The sequence below is a fragment of the Coenobita brevimanus genome, chromosome 39, assembly GCF_032717465.1.
Source record: "Coenobita brevimanus isolate Jiangsu-jjx chromosome 39, ASM3271746v2, whole genome shotgun sequence".
NCBI classification, from domain to species: Eukaryota; Metazoa; Arthropoda; class Malacostraca; order Decapoda; family Coenobitidae; genus Coenobita; species Coenobita brevimanus.
The window spans coordinates 26,387,831-26,407,333 of record NC_136992.1 but is presented as its reverse complement, the minus strand read 5'-3'; the positions used below and the strand labels follow the sequence as shown (position 1 = coordinate 26,407,333).

At 43.2% G+C, this 19,503-nt stretch overlaps 1 protein-coding gene across 1 annotated transcript in view; it reads left to right on the top strand.

The window, feature by feature from the left end:
- The window catches only part of LOC145396758 (ribonuclease P protein subunit p40-like), a 61,187-nt gene that overhangs the window by 22,982 nt on the left and 18,702 nt on the right, over positions 1–19,503 (top strand). Inside the window, exons 4-6 of the mRNA XM_080270043.1 lie at positions 1,746–1,913; positions 8,766–8,870; positions 11,119–11,563. Of these exons, the coding sequence (XP_080126169.1) occupies positions 1,746–1,913; positions 8,766–8,870; positions 11,119–11,563 (718 nt within the window). The remainder of the gene's footprint in view (positions 1–1,745; positions 1,914–8,765; positions 8,871–11,118; positions 11,564–19,503) is intronic.

Here is a 19,503-nt window from a genome sequence, read left to right as displayed (position 1 = left end):
CTATTCCACTACAAGATGCCAAGCAGCGACAATGCCTTACACTGCATAACCTCTCCGCCCCCCCCCCCTGCACGCGATTGTCTCGGCAATTCGCCTGTTACCAGTGACCTGGCCAATAAAGACATTCAGGGCCAGAGTGATTCCCCAATCGATGACAATGTGGAGGACAAAGTTTACATAGCATTAGAGGAAGAAACAGTCAGAAATGATGATCAGGTAATGTGGCAAAAAAAGGTCAGGAATGGTGTTGAGGTAGTGAGTGAAACAATGCTTATAATGCCTATATTACCGTTTGAAAACTAATATACTCTCGTACTACAAATAAATTCTTACCAAATAAATAAATAAATACCGTTTATGAGTGGTTTGGAATAGTTATCCTCCCATAGAACTCGTTTTCTTTGCAGCCATCCTGATAGAAAACTCTGTAAGGTAAGGAGGTACTCCTGCCTGGATCGAGTATTTTAAACCTCAGGTGAGCGATTTCTCTATGAATTTTCGATGTTTCTCACCAAAACCGGATCTTTGAGCCAAAAAAAAAAAAAGGTCCAAAAATGTCGGGACTGGGCCGTACCACTGCCCAGAAAACGTCGGGATGGGGGGGGGGTTAATATAGGCTTCAGCATGCTTGCATACATCACCCTGGGTTATCTAATGGCAGCTTTCTTTGTTGCTCAATCTATATCAGTCTCTTTACTCAGTCCTTTTTTGGTCTTCCTATCACAACTACCCTCAGTGCTCCCACCTCTCACCCTTTGCACTCAGTTGTCATCCTCCATGTCCTTTGCATGCCCTAACCATCTCAGTCTACCTCTTCTCATCACAACACTAATACAGTAGATTTGCATCCTTCCACTCAGTTTTTCATTGACTAATACAGTCAAGTTGCATCCTTCCACTCAGTTTCTCATTCACAATCCTAACCCCCTCAGGCCTGTTATTGAAGGACGCACTATTGTACATATCCCTGTATTCTCATTTTTGTAGGTTTGAACCTATGAATATCCTCTTCCAAAACTGCCCACATCTTCTACTGAAAAGCATTACACTCTTAATACATGCTACGTACACGCACCTCTTAGCATGGAGGGGGAGCCCTGTCAGTTTCAGGAGGGACATCAACTCCCTAAACTTCTTCATACCACTCCTCACCTTGCTACCAGGCAAACTCTGGTCCCACCTCCGGTACACACCACATCCGCTAAACAGGAAAATTGTTTGTGTGCGTGCGTGCATGCACGCATGTGTGTGTTTTTACTAGTGCAACTTGTGCAGAGCAAGTATTACCAAACATTCTTTGTAGATTGTTAGGCTTATGAAGTAGAGTCAGAATTCCAGGAGCTTGTATGGTGTGTGAGTTAGTGTCAGGCCCAGTTTACTGGGCTTACTGATGATAGTTCTTGCTTTTTTGTTTTTCTCTTCCCTTGTATTTTTGACCTTACCTCATCTCATCCTTTTTGTTGCTGCAGTTTTTGTTACCTCAGGTTCATCTGGACATGATAGTGGTGAACTGCAGGCTGAAGTTGCCATTCTCCTACAGTCCACCACCCTACTGTTGGGAGACAAAGAGGTATTATATAACTGGGCATTGGAGCTGTGTAGATTTATAGTGCTTCTAAATGAAAGCATCCCTCTCTAACTACCACACCCTCTGCAGCTTCCTTAAGGAGGGGGGTGAGGGGAAGAGGTTTTGATGGTAATGATGATGATTTGTAAAATTAAGATGATACTGTACTGTGCATCAGGTAAGGTGTATGCGCTGAGCCGTGACACAAGACTGGATGTTGACAATAGTGCAGCCATCAGTCCAGATGGCAAGTTGCACCTCATATTGGGCAAGTTGATGTACCAGGAGCTGCCTCTCAGTGGACACCCATCACGACACATCCTGCGCACACCCAAGGACAAGTATGGTGAGGGATGGAGACAGTTACTTTATTTCTTTCATGTGGGAAGTTTGAGGGGAAGAGCGGGGGAAATCGTTGAGGCATTCAGGAGGAGGTGGGTGGATGAGGCGTGTTTGCAGGAAGTCCGGTACAGGGGTGGATCAGCCAGAAAGATTGTTGGGAAGGACTGTTGCTATAAGTTGTTTTGGCTGGGGGGGGACAGATGGATATGGAGGTGTTGGTGTGATGGTTGCGGAGAAATGGGTGGAATATGTTATGAATGTTTTGAGAGTAAGCGATAGGATATTGGTAGTGAAAATTCTGTTGGGTAGAAAGATAGCTGCGATTATATCGGCATATGCTCCACAGGCAGGATTGGATGAAGCAGAGAAAGATAGATTTTGGGATGATTTAATACGTGTAGTGGGTGGTATGCGGGATGATGAGATAGTGATTTTGGGAGGGGACTTAAATGGTCATGTAGGTGAACCAGCACAAGGTTATGAAGGAGTGCATGGGGGATGTGCGTATCGTCTAAGGAATGCAGAAGGGGAAAGGATACTCGAGTTTGGGGAGGCAACGGACTCGATTGTGCGCAACACATATTTTTGGAAAAGAGACAGTAGGTTAATTACGTATGAGGCAGGGGAAATAGCAGTCAGATAGATTATTTTCTGGTTAGGAGGGCCGATAGGAGGTTAGTGAGTGAGGGATGTTAAAGTTATAGGAAGTGAGGAGTGTGTGCAGCAGCACAAACTATTGATTTGTGATATGGTGCTTAAAGAACAGGTGATGAAAAAGAGGACTTATGTACCTAGGAGGAAAATATGGAAGCTGAAAAACCAGGTAGTAAGGGATGCCTTCTATAGCGAGTTGAGGAGAGTGGTGGCTGAACAGGGAGCTGTAGACAGAGGCGTTAATGAACAGTACAGAGCCCTCAAGAATAATTTCTTGAGAGTTACTGATGTAACATGTGGTTGGGCAAGAGGACCACAAAGACATAAAGTAACTTGGTGGTGGGATGGTGTAGAAGCTGCAGTTAAGGAGAAAAGAAGGCTTTTCCGGGAATGGAAGAAGGGTGGCAGCAAAGAGGAATATTTGGCTGCCAAGCGTAGGGCTAGAAGAGAGGTATACAGGGCAAAGTCTGAGTCACAGAGACTATTACTTGATAACCTAAATCATGGGGAAAGGAAAAATATGATATTTAGGGTGGCAGGTCAAGTGAAGAGGGATAATCGGGATATTATAGGTGAACAGTGTGTGAAGAATGATGAAGGAAGGGTAGTGGTGAACAGTGAGGATATTAAAGATGCATGGAGAGAGCATTATAACTGGTTGTTGAATGAGGAGTTTGACTGGGACAGGGAAGGTTTGGATCCAGCAGATCCAGTGTCTGGCCCTTGGCCTTTGATTGATACTGCTACTGTGAGTGGGGCAATAGGCAGGATGGGGGTGGGGGGGGCGGTGGGTGTGTCTGGGTTGGCTGCCAAAATGTTGGAGGCCTCGGGTGGTGTAGGGGTGGGTTTAGTCGCTGACCTAATAAATGAGATTATTTATGAATGTGTGTTGTCCCAGATGATTGGCTTGGGAGTGTGGTTGTGGGTGTGTATGGGGGGAGGGGTGATGCCCTGGAAAGAGGAAATTATTGAGGTATAAAGCTTTTAGATCAGATAATGAAGGTAATGGAGAGAGTTTTAGAAGGTATGATTAGAGAAAGTGTGAATATTGATGAGATGCAGTTTGGGTTTATGCCAGGTAGGGGGACCACTGATGCTATATTCATTGTTCGACAGCTTCAGGAAAAATATATTGGTAGGAGAAGGGATCTTTATTTTGTTTTTGTTGATTTGGAAAAGGCCTTTGACAGAGTCCCTACAGAGGTGGTGAAGTGGGCAATGAGAAAGCTTGACTTGGAGGAGTGGCTGGTTAGGGTGGTTATGGCTACGTATGTGGGTGCTCACACCCAGATAAGAGTGAATGGAGATTTGAGTGATGAGTTTTCTGTGAATGTTAGTGTGCATAAGGGGTCAGTCTTGAGTCCCATGTTGTTTATCATGGTACTTGAAGCCCTTTCACATGACTTTAGAAACGGACTCCCGTGGGAGTTGTATGCTGATGATTTAGTGTTGATTGCAGAGAATGAAAGGGATGCGGAGGAAAGGTTTAGGAAGTGAAAAGATGGTATGGGGCATAAGGGTTTAAGGGTAAATGCAGATAAAACAAAAGTGGTGATATCTAGGGTTGGTGGTGGTACTGTCAAGGACGAGGGAGAGTGGCCATATGCAGTTTGCCACAAGGGCGTGGGAAGTCATTCCATCTTGTGCAGTGTGTGTGATAAATGGGTGCATAAGAGCTGTAGTGGTATCAGAGGTAGACTGCAAGATAATGCTGATTTTATGTGTACGGCGTGTCGGGGTGAGCAGGTGGAGATTGTCAGACGTGAAAGGATTGAACTTGCTGGCGAATCTCTTGAGTGTGTGGAAGAATTTTGTTATTTGGGAGACATGCTGTCTGCTGGAGGTGGGGCTGGAGCTAGCTCTGTGGCTAGGGTGAGAAGTGGTTGGAAGAAGTTCAGGGAGCTCTTGCCTCTCCTGGCATTGAGAGGACTCTCCCCTACGTGCTAAGGGGTCTTTGTATGCAGCATGTGTTAGGAGTGTAATGCTGTATGGTAGTGAGACCTGGGCAGTGAAGGAGGAAGATATTCGCCGGCTCAGACGTACAGAAATGACAGTGATTAGGTGGATGTGCAGTACGTCCATGGGTCCAAGGCCTGGAGGGGCTGGGTTTACGATGGAAGAGTTGAGAGGTAGAATGCGACTGGAGTGTATTGGTGTTGTGATGAGGAGAGGTAGATTGAGATGGTTTGGACATGTGGAGAGGATGGGGGATGATAATTGGGTGGGGAAGGTGAGAAGTGTTAATATTGGGGGTGGGGTTATGAGGGGTGTACCGAGAAATACATGGGATGAGGTCATTAAGTGTGACCTCAGGGTTAAGGGACTGAACAGGGAGGCTGCAATGGATCGTGCAGCATGGAGAGCCGCCATTAGGTGACCAAGGCCGACAAATGCAAGCATGTTGGAGCCTTTAAAAACGAAAACGAAAACGGTTTAGAGACCATAGTCTGTGCTGGGATATGTAGCTAGGTCTTTTCACATGTTGGCAGCTCTCAATGTGTCATGATATTGAGTCATTTTCCTCCATAGTCCCTTAGCCCAAAGTTTTCCAAGCTGGATTTCATCCCATGTCATCCTTGGTTTATGTCCAGGCATATCCAGTCTTTGTTTTAGTTAAATGTTAACCCATTCATGGTTGGAACAGTTCTTGTACACTCTTGCTACCATCAGATGATTTTTTATTTAGCGAAGTGTATCATAGGAGCCTAAGAATGTTAATGCTGTCAGTGGTATTTTACCCTAACGAATGGCAGATGATGTTTATTCAGCTGAGTGATCACAGGAGACTGAAAATGTTTTATGCCACCATTAATCCTTTCATGAGTGGGACAACTCAAATTTTTACATCAGCTAATGCAAGATGGCTTTATTCAACTAAGTGGGTCGTAGGAGCCTGAGAGTGGAATTATGCATGCAACAAATTCCAACCATCCCTCAAATATAAACCTTTGTGAGCCACATGTGAGTGGAGCATAGTGATTCTCTGGACCACCTGGTGTCCATTTTCTATCTATCTATCTATCTATAGCCCGACGCCCTAATCCCGCAAAGGGTGGCCGCAGACAAAACGCCTCCAAGTCACTCTGTCACCCACCATTTGACTCCCCTCCCCCCAACTCCCCCCCCCTCCCTCATATACCTCTCAACTCCATCCCTCCACCTCATCCTCGGTCTACTCCTCCCTCTCCCTCCCTCCACCTCACCTACATACACCCTCTTAGTCAGTCTTTCATTCTCCATCCTCTCCACATGTCCAAACCACCTCAGTGTATTTCTCCTAATCTTTTCAACCACATCCACATCTACCCCACAATGTTCCTTCACTTCTTCATTCGTCAACCTGTCCCTCCATGTCACTTCACATGCTCCTCTCAAGTAACTCATTTCCACTGCTTTCACTCTTGACTTGTTCCCCTCTTGCAAGGTCCACGCCTCGCTTCCATACGTCAGGGTAGGGATCACAATACCATCATGCAGTGACTTCTTAACTTCCATACTCACCTCCCTATTTCTCATCACTGCTTTCAGTGTGCCAACAACTTTCCTTCCCTGCTGTACCCTTTCACGTACTTCATCCCCCAGAGTTCCATCCTTACTCATCACACTACCCAAGTACTTGAATGCACTCACATTCTCCATATCCTCACCATCCAACCTTACTGCACACTCTGTGACTTCATTCCTCTCAAACACCATAACTTTACTTTTGTTTACATTAACTTTCAGCTTTCTCCTCCTACACACTGTCCCAAATTCATTCACCAAACCTTGCAACTCCCATTCATCTTCACTCAACAATACTGTATCATCAGCAAACAGCAACACCGGAAGCTTCCAAATCTCACCCTCATTCATTAGGGCCACCCCCACATCCACTGCCCTACCTGGTACCTCCTTTACGACCCCATCCATGTATATATTAAACAGCCATGGAGACATTACACACCCCTGTTTCAGTCCCACATTGAGATCAAAGAACTCACTCAGCTCACCATCCACTCGCACCGTAGCCCTAGCTCCCTCGTACATACTCTTCACAGCACTCAACAATTTCCCCTCCACTCCATATATTCTTAATACCTTCCACATACCTTTCCTATCTATTCTGTCATAAGCTTTCTCCAAGTCCATGAAGGCAGCGTACACTTTCCTTCCCTTCTCTAGATACTTCTCCACTAAACATCTTAGAACAAATATCTGATCTACACACCCTTTTCCCTTCCTAAATCCCCCTTGTTCTTCTCCAACTAGCTCCTCTGTCATATGCCTAACCCTATCAATGAGTATTCTACCATATATTTTACCAATCACACTAAGAAGGCAAATACCCCTATGGTTACCACATACTTCTCTCTCCCCTTTTCCTTTGTACAGAGGAACAATTATACCTGATTTCCAGTCCTCTGGAACCCTTCCCTCTTCCCAAGCCAATCTACACAACTTCCATATCCACTCCACAACAATCTCACCCCCATACCTAAGCATTTCACCACACACTCCATCAATTCCTGGGGCCTTTCCCAACTTAATCTTCTTCATTGCTTCCACTACTTCCGACCTACTGATCTCTTCCTCCCTCCTCTCATCTCTTCTTCTCCCAGCCATTCCCCAACCACTTATACTCACACTGCTCTCACTCTCTACATTCAACAAATCCTCAAAGTGCTCCTTCCATCTCCTCAGTTTCTCTCTCTTCTCCACCAACAATCAATTATTCCTATCTTTCACTCCCCTACTATTTCCCCTTTCTCACTGCCTTACTTTCTTTACCTCCTTCCAAAACAATTTCTTACTCTCCCTCCATTTCACACTCAGATTCCTCCCAAACTCTTCATCCACTTTCTTCTTACTCTTCTTCACCAGTCTCTTAACCTCCCTTCTCCTGCTCACATATACCTAGCTCTTCTCTCTCTCATCTTCTCCCCTACCTCTACTCGCCAACCATTCACCATATGCCTTCTTTTTTTGTTCCACAGCTCGTTTCACCTCATCATTCCACCATGCTGTCCCTTGCACACCCTTGCATCTCCTCCATTTTGTCCATTTTGCTATACAGTATAGTTACCACCCAGTGTAGCAAATGGTTTTTTGGCTACAAGATATCATTTGGCTTGTTTTTCAGTGTAGAGTCACATGAAGACAACAGTGCATCATAATACTCCACAGATTGATTTAACCCAAAGCCTTCTATTGTTTTGGTTCATTCATGCTGTTGTTATGGCCCCAGGCTCATCTGGACATGAACCTGATGGACTGCAGCCTGAAATGGTTTCATCAGTGGATGAGGATGAAAATGAGAACGACTTATTTGTGTGCATGTTTCTAGTTGGAAATAAGACCTGGATGATGAGAGGAAATAAGACTTGGATGATGATGATGATGGTGGTGATGATTGTTTACTTGCAATGGGAAGGAATGGTTTAAGTTTATAGCCCATGTGTTACCAGTCAGGGGTTCACTGGTCTTCTTGCTTTATGCTCTTTGTTGGACTGAGTAGCCTACCCCTGAGCCCCTATGTTGATGTTGGAGTTGCATAGAACTGGCTAATGAATGGACTGAAATAGGATTATGATGATAATGATTACCGATACGATTTGTGTGACCAATAACTGCAACACATTTGTTCTAACCTGACAAAGATTCCTGACCCCTTTCAGTTCAGTTAATAGTCAGGTGTACTCAAAAACCAAGGTTGATTGAATTTCATCCAACACAACTTGTTATTCAAGTGGTGGGAGGGGTTCATTCTCTTCATTTGAAAACAAATTGGCTTCAGTGTATCTGGCTGGTGTATGGGAAGTGCAGTAACAAAAATGTAGATAGTTAAACTTGTGTGGTTGAGCCAAGACTGTTGAGACTTGAATGATTAGTGAATGATATTGTCGCTGTTGATAGTTCTCCCACTTTTGTACATTTTCTTTCCTGGCTTTGTGGATCCTACTTCACTACATCTGAAGGTGGGGAAAAATGAAATCATGATGATGATGATGATGATGATGATGATAGTGGGATGTGGAGTAGTGATTGTGACTATAATGATGATGGTAATGATATTTGTCGTGTTATTGCAGTGACTGGTTGAAATGGAAGTATTATAACCACATTTGGAAAAGATATTGAGAACATACAATATTCCATAAAGCTTTTTGCCCATTCTTGACCATTGACAGATATGAAACTGTTGACATTTGTTTGTTCACAGTGGTGGAGGCTAACCTGAAGGATTGCAGTTGTGATGAACGAGTGTCCTGTGCACTGAAGCAAGTGGACCTAGTCTTTAACTGGTGGTTGGCATGGGTGCCAGATGGTGAGTGGGGTAGGGGAGTGGGAGGGGATATTTTGGATCGTAGTGGGGGAAAGCTTCCACACAGTATACATTTTCAGGTGCTTTAGAGGGATGCTTTTATATGTTGGCACCCACTTAACTGCGTGGCTCAGGCTCAACTGCTTCTTTATGCCGATGTTCCTTGATTATATCCCCATCCCCTGAGAGGAGGATGGTGGACTGGAGGAGGGGGCAAGTTCAGCCTGCATTCTGCTAGGTTCACATTTCAGGTGCAGCTGGGGCCACAGCACCATTAACAGATATCCTCAGCTTTAAATGCTGTGATGAATGGGAGACGACATGAGGGTGTGAAAAGTAAACTTCCTAAGACCATTGCACATTTGCATTTTTTGGTGAATGTTGTGCGAATGAATTGTTTGTAAACTGATGAAACTGAGGTTTTCTGGAAGGCATAGGTTGAGCTTATAAGTGTTATCAGTGTAGAGGTTTTTTTTTTTTTTTTTTTTTTTTTTTTTTTTTTTTTTTAAGAGTCCCTTTGCATTATTGATGCATGGATACATAATAATGATGCCATGCTTCTGCTTAAGGAATCCCCATATGGGGTTGGCTATGGTACAGGTGAGGATTTTTGTGGACTGGAAATTAAACCAAATGCCAAAACCAACTAATTATCCCAACAGTTGCAGGAAAGTGTCAGGAAAAATTAAATATACTGAAATCTAAGATATGTAATAAGGTTTGTGATAATGTGGAGATCTCATCTTGGGCTTCAGTTCTATGTACGGTCAGTCCTTCCCTGACTCGGATATTTGCTTCCGCACTAACATCGCATAAGGCAAATATCGCGTTACAGGGACTCTTGAAAACTCCTATTTTTTTCCGCACCCCTGCCCAAACTCCATTTTTCTCCCCTTATGGTGCAATTTTTTTTGGTACTCCCCAATTTAAACCTCCTAAAAGCATTAATATGGTTATAAAAAAAAATTAGGTCAAAAGGACTTTTTTAGTTATTGTACCTTATGTGAGGAGAAAAGCAGACACACGTCACTGGAGATAAGGTGGAAGGGGAGAACACACACTAAAATCCTTCAAAGTCTTACAACACAAGGCAAGCTGAGGAGGATGGTGTGGGTAGGAGTGGGCCGAATGGGGAATGTGGGAGGCGGGAGAGAGGTGGGGGGTTCCTGATTGGTTGGGTCGCTGGGAGAGTGAGAAAGGTGAAGCATCATTGGCAGGTGATGACGTCAGGTATTATGAGGCTGTGCGATGCACACCACGTCACAGCTTGCCCGGTTCAAATTACAGTACCGTGCTACAATAACAGTGCCCTCATTAAAATGTTTATTTCCTTCTGCAGAATCGTGCTGCGTTAGAACAATATCGCTCTACAGCAAACTGCGTTAAGGGAGGACTGACTGTTCTTGTCTCTGAGTTTCATGCTTAGGAGTCACGATTATGCTGCTGAGTGTAAAGCTTAAAGGCTCACGGCACTTTTATAGTATTACTTCCCCGGTTGATGGTAGCCATGTATCTGCTACCTGTTATTTTATGGACAAATATGGGTGTTGTGGGAAATAAAGCACAATTTAACAGCCATATCAGCCATGTAACCCATTCAGTATGATGTCTTTTTTATTCTGCTTTCTCTAGATGATTTAAATTAGGTGAGAAGTTGAAATCACATTTATTAGACTAAGCCATGATTAATTCAGTCACTGCTAGAGCCCTTTCCAAACTGAATAAAATTGTCATGTTAAAGCCTGATCAATATTAAAACTGTCCCTTTTGAATAGGTGAACTGTGTGTTGAAAAGGCTAAGGCATCATTGGGACATTTTATTAGACTTTAGTTCGTGAAGGTAAAGGCAAACATACAGTTTTTGGCATTGTTATTGAAGTATATTATGGAAAATAAAGGAAGTTTGTCCTCTTTATCAGTTATTTTGAATTTGAAAACACATACTTAAGCCTTTAATCATGAAGTGTCATACAATGCAAGCCCCTAATTTTTAAATCTCATTTATGGAACTCCCTAGGTTATTAGGTATGGTCACTTGGCATCTCACATAAAGGAGTATCAAACATATTTTCTCTTTTGTCACCTGTACCTCAGTGATTACCTTAGGGGGAAAAAAAAAAGAAAAAAAGGGAGCTTGCATTCATCCTCTTCATTAAAGGTGGAAGTATACAATCCTGACTGTCATAACCTAGGGAATGACTTACAGCTTCATGTGCTTACTTTTGAAAAATACAGGAGATACTCTCCACAGATCCAGAAGTGTGCCCATCATCCATTGCTAAATACTTCCATCATTTGGGATTTGAGGTGAACGAACAGCAAACAAAACTAAGGTGGAATGTGGTTAGTGAGGCCCTCATGCCAACCCTGGCCAAGCTGCAGGAGGAGGAAGATGAGAGCATGCAGATAGATCTAGGACAGGAAACCAAGCAGAAGTCAAGAGAAGGCCAGGATGAAGTGGACATGGAACTGGAAGGACAGGAAACCAAACAGAAGCTGAAAGATGAGGAGCAGATTTACACTGAACTGGAAAGACAGGAAGCTAAGCAGAAGAAGTCAAGAGAAGAGGTTAATAAGATGTACAGTAAAGTAAACGAACAGGAAACTAAGCAGGAGAAATTAAGAGAAGAGGATGATGAAATGGATCCAGAGGAAGTTTTGGAGTGGATCGGATGCCAGGCATTGGGCATTAACCTGTGAGTGAACCTTTTGAGTAGTATTCTTTAACCTTAGCTTCATGACTCAGATGATGTATTTATGATTTTATTCTTGGGAACTCCAGGTGATTTTATTCAGGTGAGGGGAGGTTTTTAAAAACTGGGAGGGTTTGATTTAGTTTGCATCAATCCCATCACTACCAGGGGGCTCTTCAAAGGTGAGTAAAATTACCTGATAGCAGTAGCAGGAGTAGACTAAAAAAAGACATCAGTCAATTTCATTGGTATGAATTGTGAATTGGAGTATAAGCCCAGTTTTTTACAATAGTTTGTGAAGCATGTGATGAAGATGGAATGCATCTTAACATTCCTATAGCACTGCTGATTGTGCTGTGTAAAGTGGGATGCAGACTGACCATATAATTCCTTTAAAAAATCAGGGGTTTCCTTTTTATTTTTCAGTTCAGGGTTTAAACATGCCACCCTTAGTTTTGATGGAGGAACATAAGATTAGTATTTTTATTTGTTTGTTGTTTCTCTGTTATGTCCTCCTCCTGACATAATTCTTCCAACCTAGTGAACTCCATCCTCTGTCAGTTCCATATGATGATGACGATGATATAATAGTCTGTCTATATGTTGCCAGATGCCTTTCGTAAGTGGTTACCACAAACAAATTGCCTCCATGGCGCCCTGGTCCCTGCCATTTCACTGCCTTCCTCCCAGCTCACACCCCCCTTCTCTCATATACCTCTCCACTCCATCCCCCCATCTCATCCTTGGCCTTTCCCTCCTGCTTCCCCCATCCACCTCATTCACACACTCTCCTCGTTAGTCTCTCACTCTCCATCCTCTCCACATGGCCAAACCACCTCAGTGTATTTATCCTAACACTTTCTATCACATCCAAGTCCGCACCACAATGCTCTTCCACTTCCTCATTTGTCAGCCTGTCTTGGAATTCCACATGTTCCTCTCAAATAACTCAGTTTAGTCAATTCCACTGCTCTCACTCTTGACTTGTGTCCTTCCAACAAGGTCCAACATCACTTCCATATGTTAGAGTTGGTATCACAGTACTGTCATGCAGCTACTTTTTTACTTCTATACCCGCTTCGCTGTTTCTTATCACCGCTTTAAAAAAAACAGAACCAGCAACCTTTCTTCCATGTTGTACCCTTTCAAGCACCTCATCCTCCAAACATCCATCCATACTCATCACACTACCCAACTACTGTACTTAAATGCACTCACATTTTCCATTTCCTTATCCTCCAGCCCCATTGTACATTCAGTTACTTAATTTCTCTCAATAACAATCATCATTATCATCATCATCATCCAATCCAGTGTTGCCCCATGAGGAGCATAGGAGCCCTGGGCTAGGTAGGTCAGTCCTGACATTTTAGATGAGAGTGACCAACTTCACTCATCCCTGGGTGGCATTACTTGAGCAATAACTCCAACCACTCCTTGAATATAAACTTGCACAGGTTCAGTCTGATTGGAGTGCGTTAATTACCCACTAAACCACCTTCGCCATAATTTGGCTATACGGTTACCACCCAGTGTAGTAAATAGTTTCATGGTGTACAGGAAACCATTTGACTAATCACTCAGTGTAGAGTCACCTGTAGATAGATGGAAGAAGAAAGAATGAAGGAAAGAAAGAAGAGGAAGGAAGGAAGAGAGGAAAGGGCAGTCACCTGAGAGCAGCACTACATCGAGTGAATGGATGATGAACATCCTCACCTACCACATATAACTTTACTAGTCCTTACATTCACCTTTAGATTCCATTTCTTACTCACTCTCCCAAATTCATTCACCAAGCCTTGCAGTTCCCTTTTGTCTTCACTTAATACAGTATTATCAGTAAACAATAGTACATGAAGTTTCCAAATGCTGCCCTCTGTCATTAGGGTGACTCCAACATCCACTGTAATAGGCCATCTGTCTATTGCCAGATGCCCCGTAAGGGGTGGCCACAAACAAATCGCCTCCATGGCACCTGGTCCCCGCCATTTCATTGTCCTACTTCCGGTTCACACCCTCCTCCTTCATACACCTCTCCACTCCATCCCTCAGTCTCATCCTTGGCCACCCCCTCCCTGTCCACCACCCTCCACTTCACTCACATATACTCTTTTCGTTAGTCTGTCACTATCTATCCTCTCCACGTGGCCAAACCACCTCATTTTATTTCACCTAATGCCTTCTGTCACATACACATCCACACCACAACACCCCTTCACTTCCTCATTTGTCAGTCTGTCTCTCCATGGAACTCCACATGCTCCTCTCAGATAACTCATTTCCACTGCTGTCTTGATTTGTGTCCTTCCAGCCAAGTCCAAGCTTAACATCCATACGTTAGAATTGGAATCTTAATACAGTACTGTACTGTCATGCAGCGGCTTTTTTACTTCCATGCTCGCTTCCTTGTTTGTTATCACTTCTTTAAAAGAACCAGCAAGCTTTCTTCTGTGTTGTACCCTTTCAAGCACTTCATCCTTCAGACTTCCATACTTACTCATCACACTGCCCATGTACTTAATTCACTCACATTTTCCATTTCCTCATCATCCACCCTCACTGTACATCCAGTGACATAATTTCTCTCGAAGACCATGACTTCAGTCTTCCCGACATTCACCTTTGGATAATATATCCTACACACTCTTTCAGACTCATTCACCAAGCCTTGCAATTCAGCTTTGTCTTCGCTTAACGGGAGTGGACGCCAGCAGGGACCGATTTTCGTCCGACAAAGGCATTTTGTGAATGTTACCCCATAAAATAGCTCCGCGTATCACTCGTATTTTGTAAAAATTTGACTGCCATGTGACAATTCTTTCCTGCTCAAAAAAATTATTTTGTAATTCCAATATTGAGGACACTTTTTTTTTTTTTTTTTTTTTTTTTTTTTTTTTTTAGTGCGAGGAAAAAGGAACCAACAGCAGAGCCCACAAAGCAATTCCTTCCAAGAAACAAAAACAAAAAAAATACAAAAGAGAGCCAAATTCAAGATTATTTCATTTCAAGCTGCCTTGATACACTGCGTTTGAAAGACTGGGAATCATAGGAAGTGGGAAATACAGACAGAGGGAGACAGTTCCAGAGTTGACCTGTTGCATAAATGAAAGGCTGGGAGTAACGGTTAACTCTTGCATTTGAGAGTTGGACAGAAAAAGGATGAGAGTTTGTTGCTAGACAGGTGCTGCGCACTCGTCGTAGAGGTTGAAGATGCAAGCAGACAGTTCAGAGGAGCAGTGACCATTGAAGTAGCGATGGAAAGAGATAAAGAGGCAACAGTGCAGCGAAGAGACAGAGGTTGAAGGGAGCCAGCAAGAGGAGGAGAGTTGATGAGACGAAAAGCCTTTGACACCACCCAATTGAGAAGAGCTGTATGTGGGGAACCTTCCCACACATGAGAGTTGTACTCTAAATGGGCGAATAAAACCCGTGTATAAATTCAACAACTGTGCAGGGGTAAAGAAGGCACGGAGTCGGCTTAGCACACCTAATCTCTTGGAAGCAGATTTTACAAGAGATGCAATATGATCTTTCCAAGATAAGTCCCGAGTGAATGAAACTCCAAGCACGTTCAAGGGTGATGCAAGATTGAGCTGTATATTATTAAACTTTAGTGGGTACTCCAGTGGAAGATTTGACAGGATGATAGGTGTAAAAGCTTAGTCTTTGATGCGTTAAAAACAACAAGATTATTTTTACTCCAGTCAGAGATATGAGCCAAGTCAGACATTAGGTGTGCCAGAACCTCATCCCTTGTTTGTCAGTAACTGCTGAGATGGACGTTGCGGAAACCAAATGGACAGGTGAAGGTTGGAATCATCAGCGTACAAGTGGATAGGGTTAGATGTACAGCTTAGATCATTGCTGAATAAGAGAAAGAGAGTTGGTGATAGGACAGAGCCCTGAGAAACACCACTGTTGAGAGATCTAGGAGAAGAACGATGGCTGTCTACAACAGTGGCTATAGAACAACCAGAAAGGAAGCTATAGATGATGGCACAGATAGAAGGATAGAAACCGTAAGAGGGCAGTTTTGAAATTAAAGATTTATGCCAGACTCGATCGAAAGCCTTTGAGATGTCAAGTGCAATGGCAAAGCTTTCACCAAAGTCCCGAAAGGAGGATGACCAGGAGTCTGAAAGGTAGGTGAGAAGATCGCCAGTGAAGCGTCCCTGATGGAACCCATACTGACGATCAGAAAGAAGGTTGTGATAGGAAAGATGCTTTAAAATTTTTCTATTAAGAATAGACTCAAAAACTTTTGAGACACAGAATGTTAAAGCAATTGGACGATATCTGAGAAATTACCAATATGCCGAGAATCGAACCCGGGACTCTCAGGTGAGAGCCAGGCAGCATACCACTACACCACGACCAGGTAAAAGTTAACTCACGTTGTCACAATCTTGTAACCAACGTCCCTCCGCCCCCACTGTGGGCCTGAAGAGGGTGAGTTAACCCCCTGGCACTGGGGCAAGTAGATGCTTTTATTCTATCCCAAACACTTCCGGCAAGTCAGAATGAAGAGAGAAACCTGTATTTTACAAAGGAAAAATCATCTGAGAAATTATCAATATGCCGGGAATCGAACCTGGGACTCTCAGGTGAGAGCCAGGCAGCATACCACTACACCACGAGCAGGTAAAAGTTAACTCACGTTGTCACAATCTTGTGGTATATTGGTAATTTCGTAGATGATTTTTCCTGTGTAAAATACAGGTTTCTCTCTTCATTCTGACTTGCTGGAAGTGCTTGGGATAGATTAAAAGCATCTACTTGCCCAAGTGCCAGGGGGTTAACTCACCCTCTTCAGGCCCACAGTGGGGGCGGAGGAACGTTGGTTACAAGATTGTGACAACGTGAGTTAACTTTTACCTGGTCGTGGTGTAGTGGTATGCTGCCTGGCTCTCACCTGAGAGTCCCGGGTTCGATTCCCGGCATATTGGTAATTTCTCAGATGATTTTTCCTGTGTAAAATACAGGTTTCTCTCTTCAGTTGGACGATAGTTAGAGGGTTGGGAATGGTCACCCTTCTTTGGGACTGTCTGAATGAGAGCAAACTTCCAGCAAGAAGGAGAGGTACAGGGTGAAAGAAGGAAAAAGAGTTTACCTAGGCAGGGTGTAAACACAGAAACATAGTTCTTGAGGACAACCGGAGGGACTCCATCAAGCCCATATGCCTTGTTAGTATTGAGGCCAGTGATGGCAGAAAATACATCAGCTGAAGAAATTTTAATGTCACCCATGAGAAAGTCAGAGGGGGGAAGTGATGGAGGAACACCACTGGAATCGTCTAAGGTGGAATTGGAGGAGAAAGTCTGAGCAAGGAGATCTGCTTTATCAGTTGAAGAAATAGCTACAGAACCATCAGAGGAGGGAGAGATGATGAGGTAAAGTTGTTAGAAAGGTTTTTGGCAAGGTGCCAGAAGGAGCGGGAAAAATCAAGTTGGAGAGTTGAGAGCATTAGGTTCGGATAAAATTATTTTTAGCAGAGCGAAGAACAGATTCAGCATGATTCCGGGCAGAAACATAAAAAGGATGTGATTCAGGGGTGGGTTGGCTCCGGTACCTTTTATAGGCCCTCTCCTTGTTGTGGACAGCATTAGAACAAGTGTGATTAACCCAAGGCTTTCTTGCATTAGTCAAAGGATATGAGAAAGGAATGTATGCTTCCATGCCTGAGAGAATAACCTCCGTAATGTGCAGGGCACACTCAGATGGCTCCCGGCCATGGAAGCAATAATCATTCCATGGAAAATCAAAGAAGTACTGCCTGAGGGCCTCCCAATCCGCAGCTCCAAAGCGCCACAGATGACGTTTCCTTGGAGGATCCACAGGCCGTACTGGAGCGATGGGACAGGTTAAGGTAATATGATCAGAGGAGCCCAACGAAGAGAAAACATTAACAGTGTAAGCAGAAGGATTAGTTGTAAGGAAGAGGTCAAGTATGTTGGAGCTCTCTCCATGGGGGTCAGGGATACGGGTAGGGTGCTGTACAAGCTGCTCTAGGTCATTAAGGGTAGAAAAGATGTAGGCTTGTTCACCAGGTAGATCAATAAAAGGAGAGGAGAGCCAAGGATGGTGTTGAATATTAAGAACTCCTAGAATGGAGATTTGAGAGAAAGGAAATATCCGTTTTCCATACAGTGTATAATTTGACCACTTTTTGTTCCTATTTTGTCCCCTTTTTTATTCTGCAAAAACTATGTCATATGTCTGGTAATGTGTGTGTGTGTGTGTGTGTGTGTGTGTGTGTGTGTGTGTGTGTGTGTGTGTGTGTGTGTGGCAGCATGGGTGCCTGGGTAGCAGGAAATGCCAGAGATGCAATGACACTTGGTGGGGTGAGACATGCCAGCCTTGGTCTCAACCTGTTCTCAGTCTGCACTAATCTTGGCCATCTCTCATAAGTTTTGGACACTTTTTGAAGATGGGGCTACCATCTAAGGAGCTACTGCAACATTGGAAAGCAGCAGAGAAGAATTTGATGCCATTTTGAGGGAAGAAAAACGTGTTGGAAGCAGCAATTCTTTCTCCACTATTGCCACCTCCCTCCTACCTACCCCTCCTCACCACCATCTCACCTGACGACCCCCAACCTTCTACGTCTTTTTCTCCAACTTTGTCTTCTCCAACACCCTCTACCTCTTCATAACCATCCCTAATCGTAACTCATAAAATAAAGAAAAGTACCTAAGTTGTTTCTAATCGTACAGACACTGCAAGTCAACAGAAAACGAGTGATATCTCGACACTAAACTTTCTTTCCCTTGGACTTATGTAACTCCATTAGTTTGAACTTAAGACAAAAAGCAAAACACCTACAAAAAGAGGAATGAAAGGGGAACATGTTGTGCTTATATTTTTTTCAGAGACTGACAAACATGACTGTAATGATTTTTTGAACATGGCAAAAGGGGGTAAAATTTAGGATGAATACATAGGCATTTTGGGAATTTTTTTTGTTCAGCATTGGTGAAGAATATTATGAAGCTGATAGGGCAATTTATTAATGAGGGTTTTATTACTAAAACTACCAAATATTATAGACATCAGATGAACACACTTCCCCTGGTTACCCAGTTATCGCATCTCTTTCTTTATTAGTATTATGCATATATAATTATTTTTCTGTAAAAACTAATCATCCAAATTTACTCAAACTTTGGAATGTTATTGCTCATATAAAGTAACAAAACATATAAAAAAATAAGACAAATCTAAGAAAAACAAATGTACCTTCATAAGTAACAACCATCCATTTCCTCTAACAATACAGTAACATCTGCAAACAACAGTACAGGGAGTTTTCCAACGTTGCCCTATCTAATTAAAGCCACTTCAGCATCCGCTGCCCTACCTTGTATCTCTTTTATAACCCAATCCGTGTACTAATTGAACAACTAGTGAGACATGACACATCCCTGTTTCAGTCCAACATTCAAATAGAAAAGTTCGCTCAGTTCACTATCTACACACACTGCAGCCTTAGCCCCTTCATACATACTCATTATGGCATTGAACAACTTCCCAATTACTCAATATATTCCTAATATTTTCCACATTCCATGTCTCTCTACCCTGTCATATGCTTTCTTCAAATCCATGAAGGCCACATGCAACTTCTTGTCCTTCTCTAGAAACTTTTCCACTAAAGACTTAAAAGTGAATATCTAATCTGTGCATCCTCTGCCCTTCCTAAAACCTCCCTGTTCTTCCCCAGCTAAGTCCTCTGTTACTTCCTTAACTCGGTCACTAAGTATCCTACCATGCACTTTTCTTGTTACCTTTAGGAGACAAATACCTCTTTGATTATCACACACTTTTCCTGTTTTCCTTTGTACAGGGGAATAATTATACCTGACATCCAGTCCTCTGGGATTCTCCCTTCCTCCCAGGCCAATCAACGCATCTTCCATATCCGTTCTAATACTATCTCTCTCCCA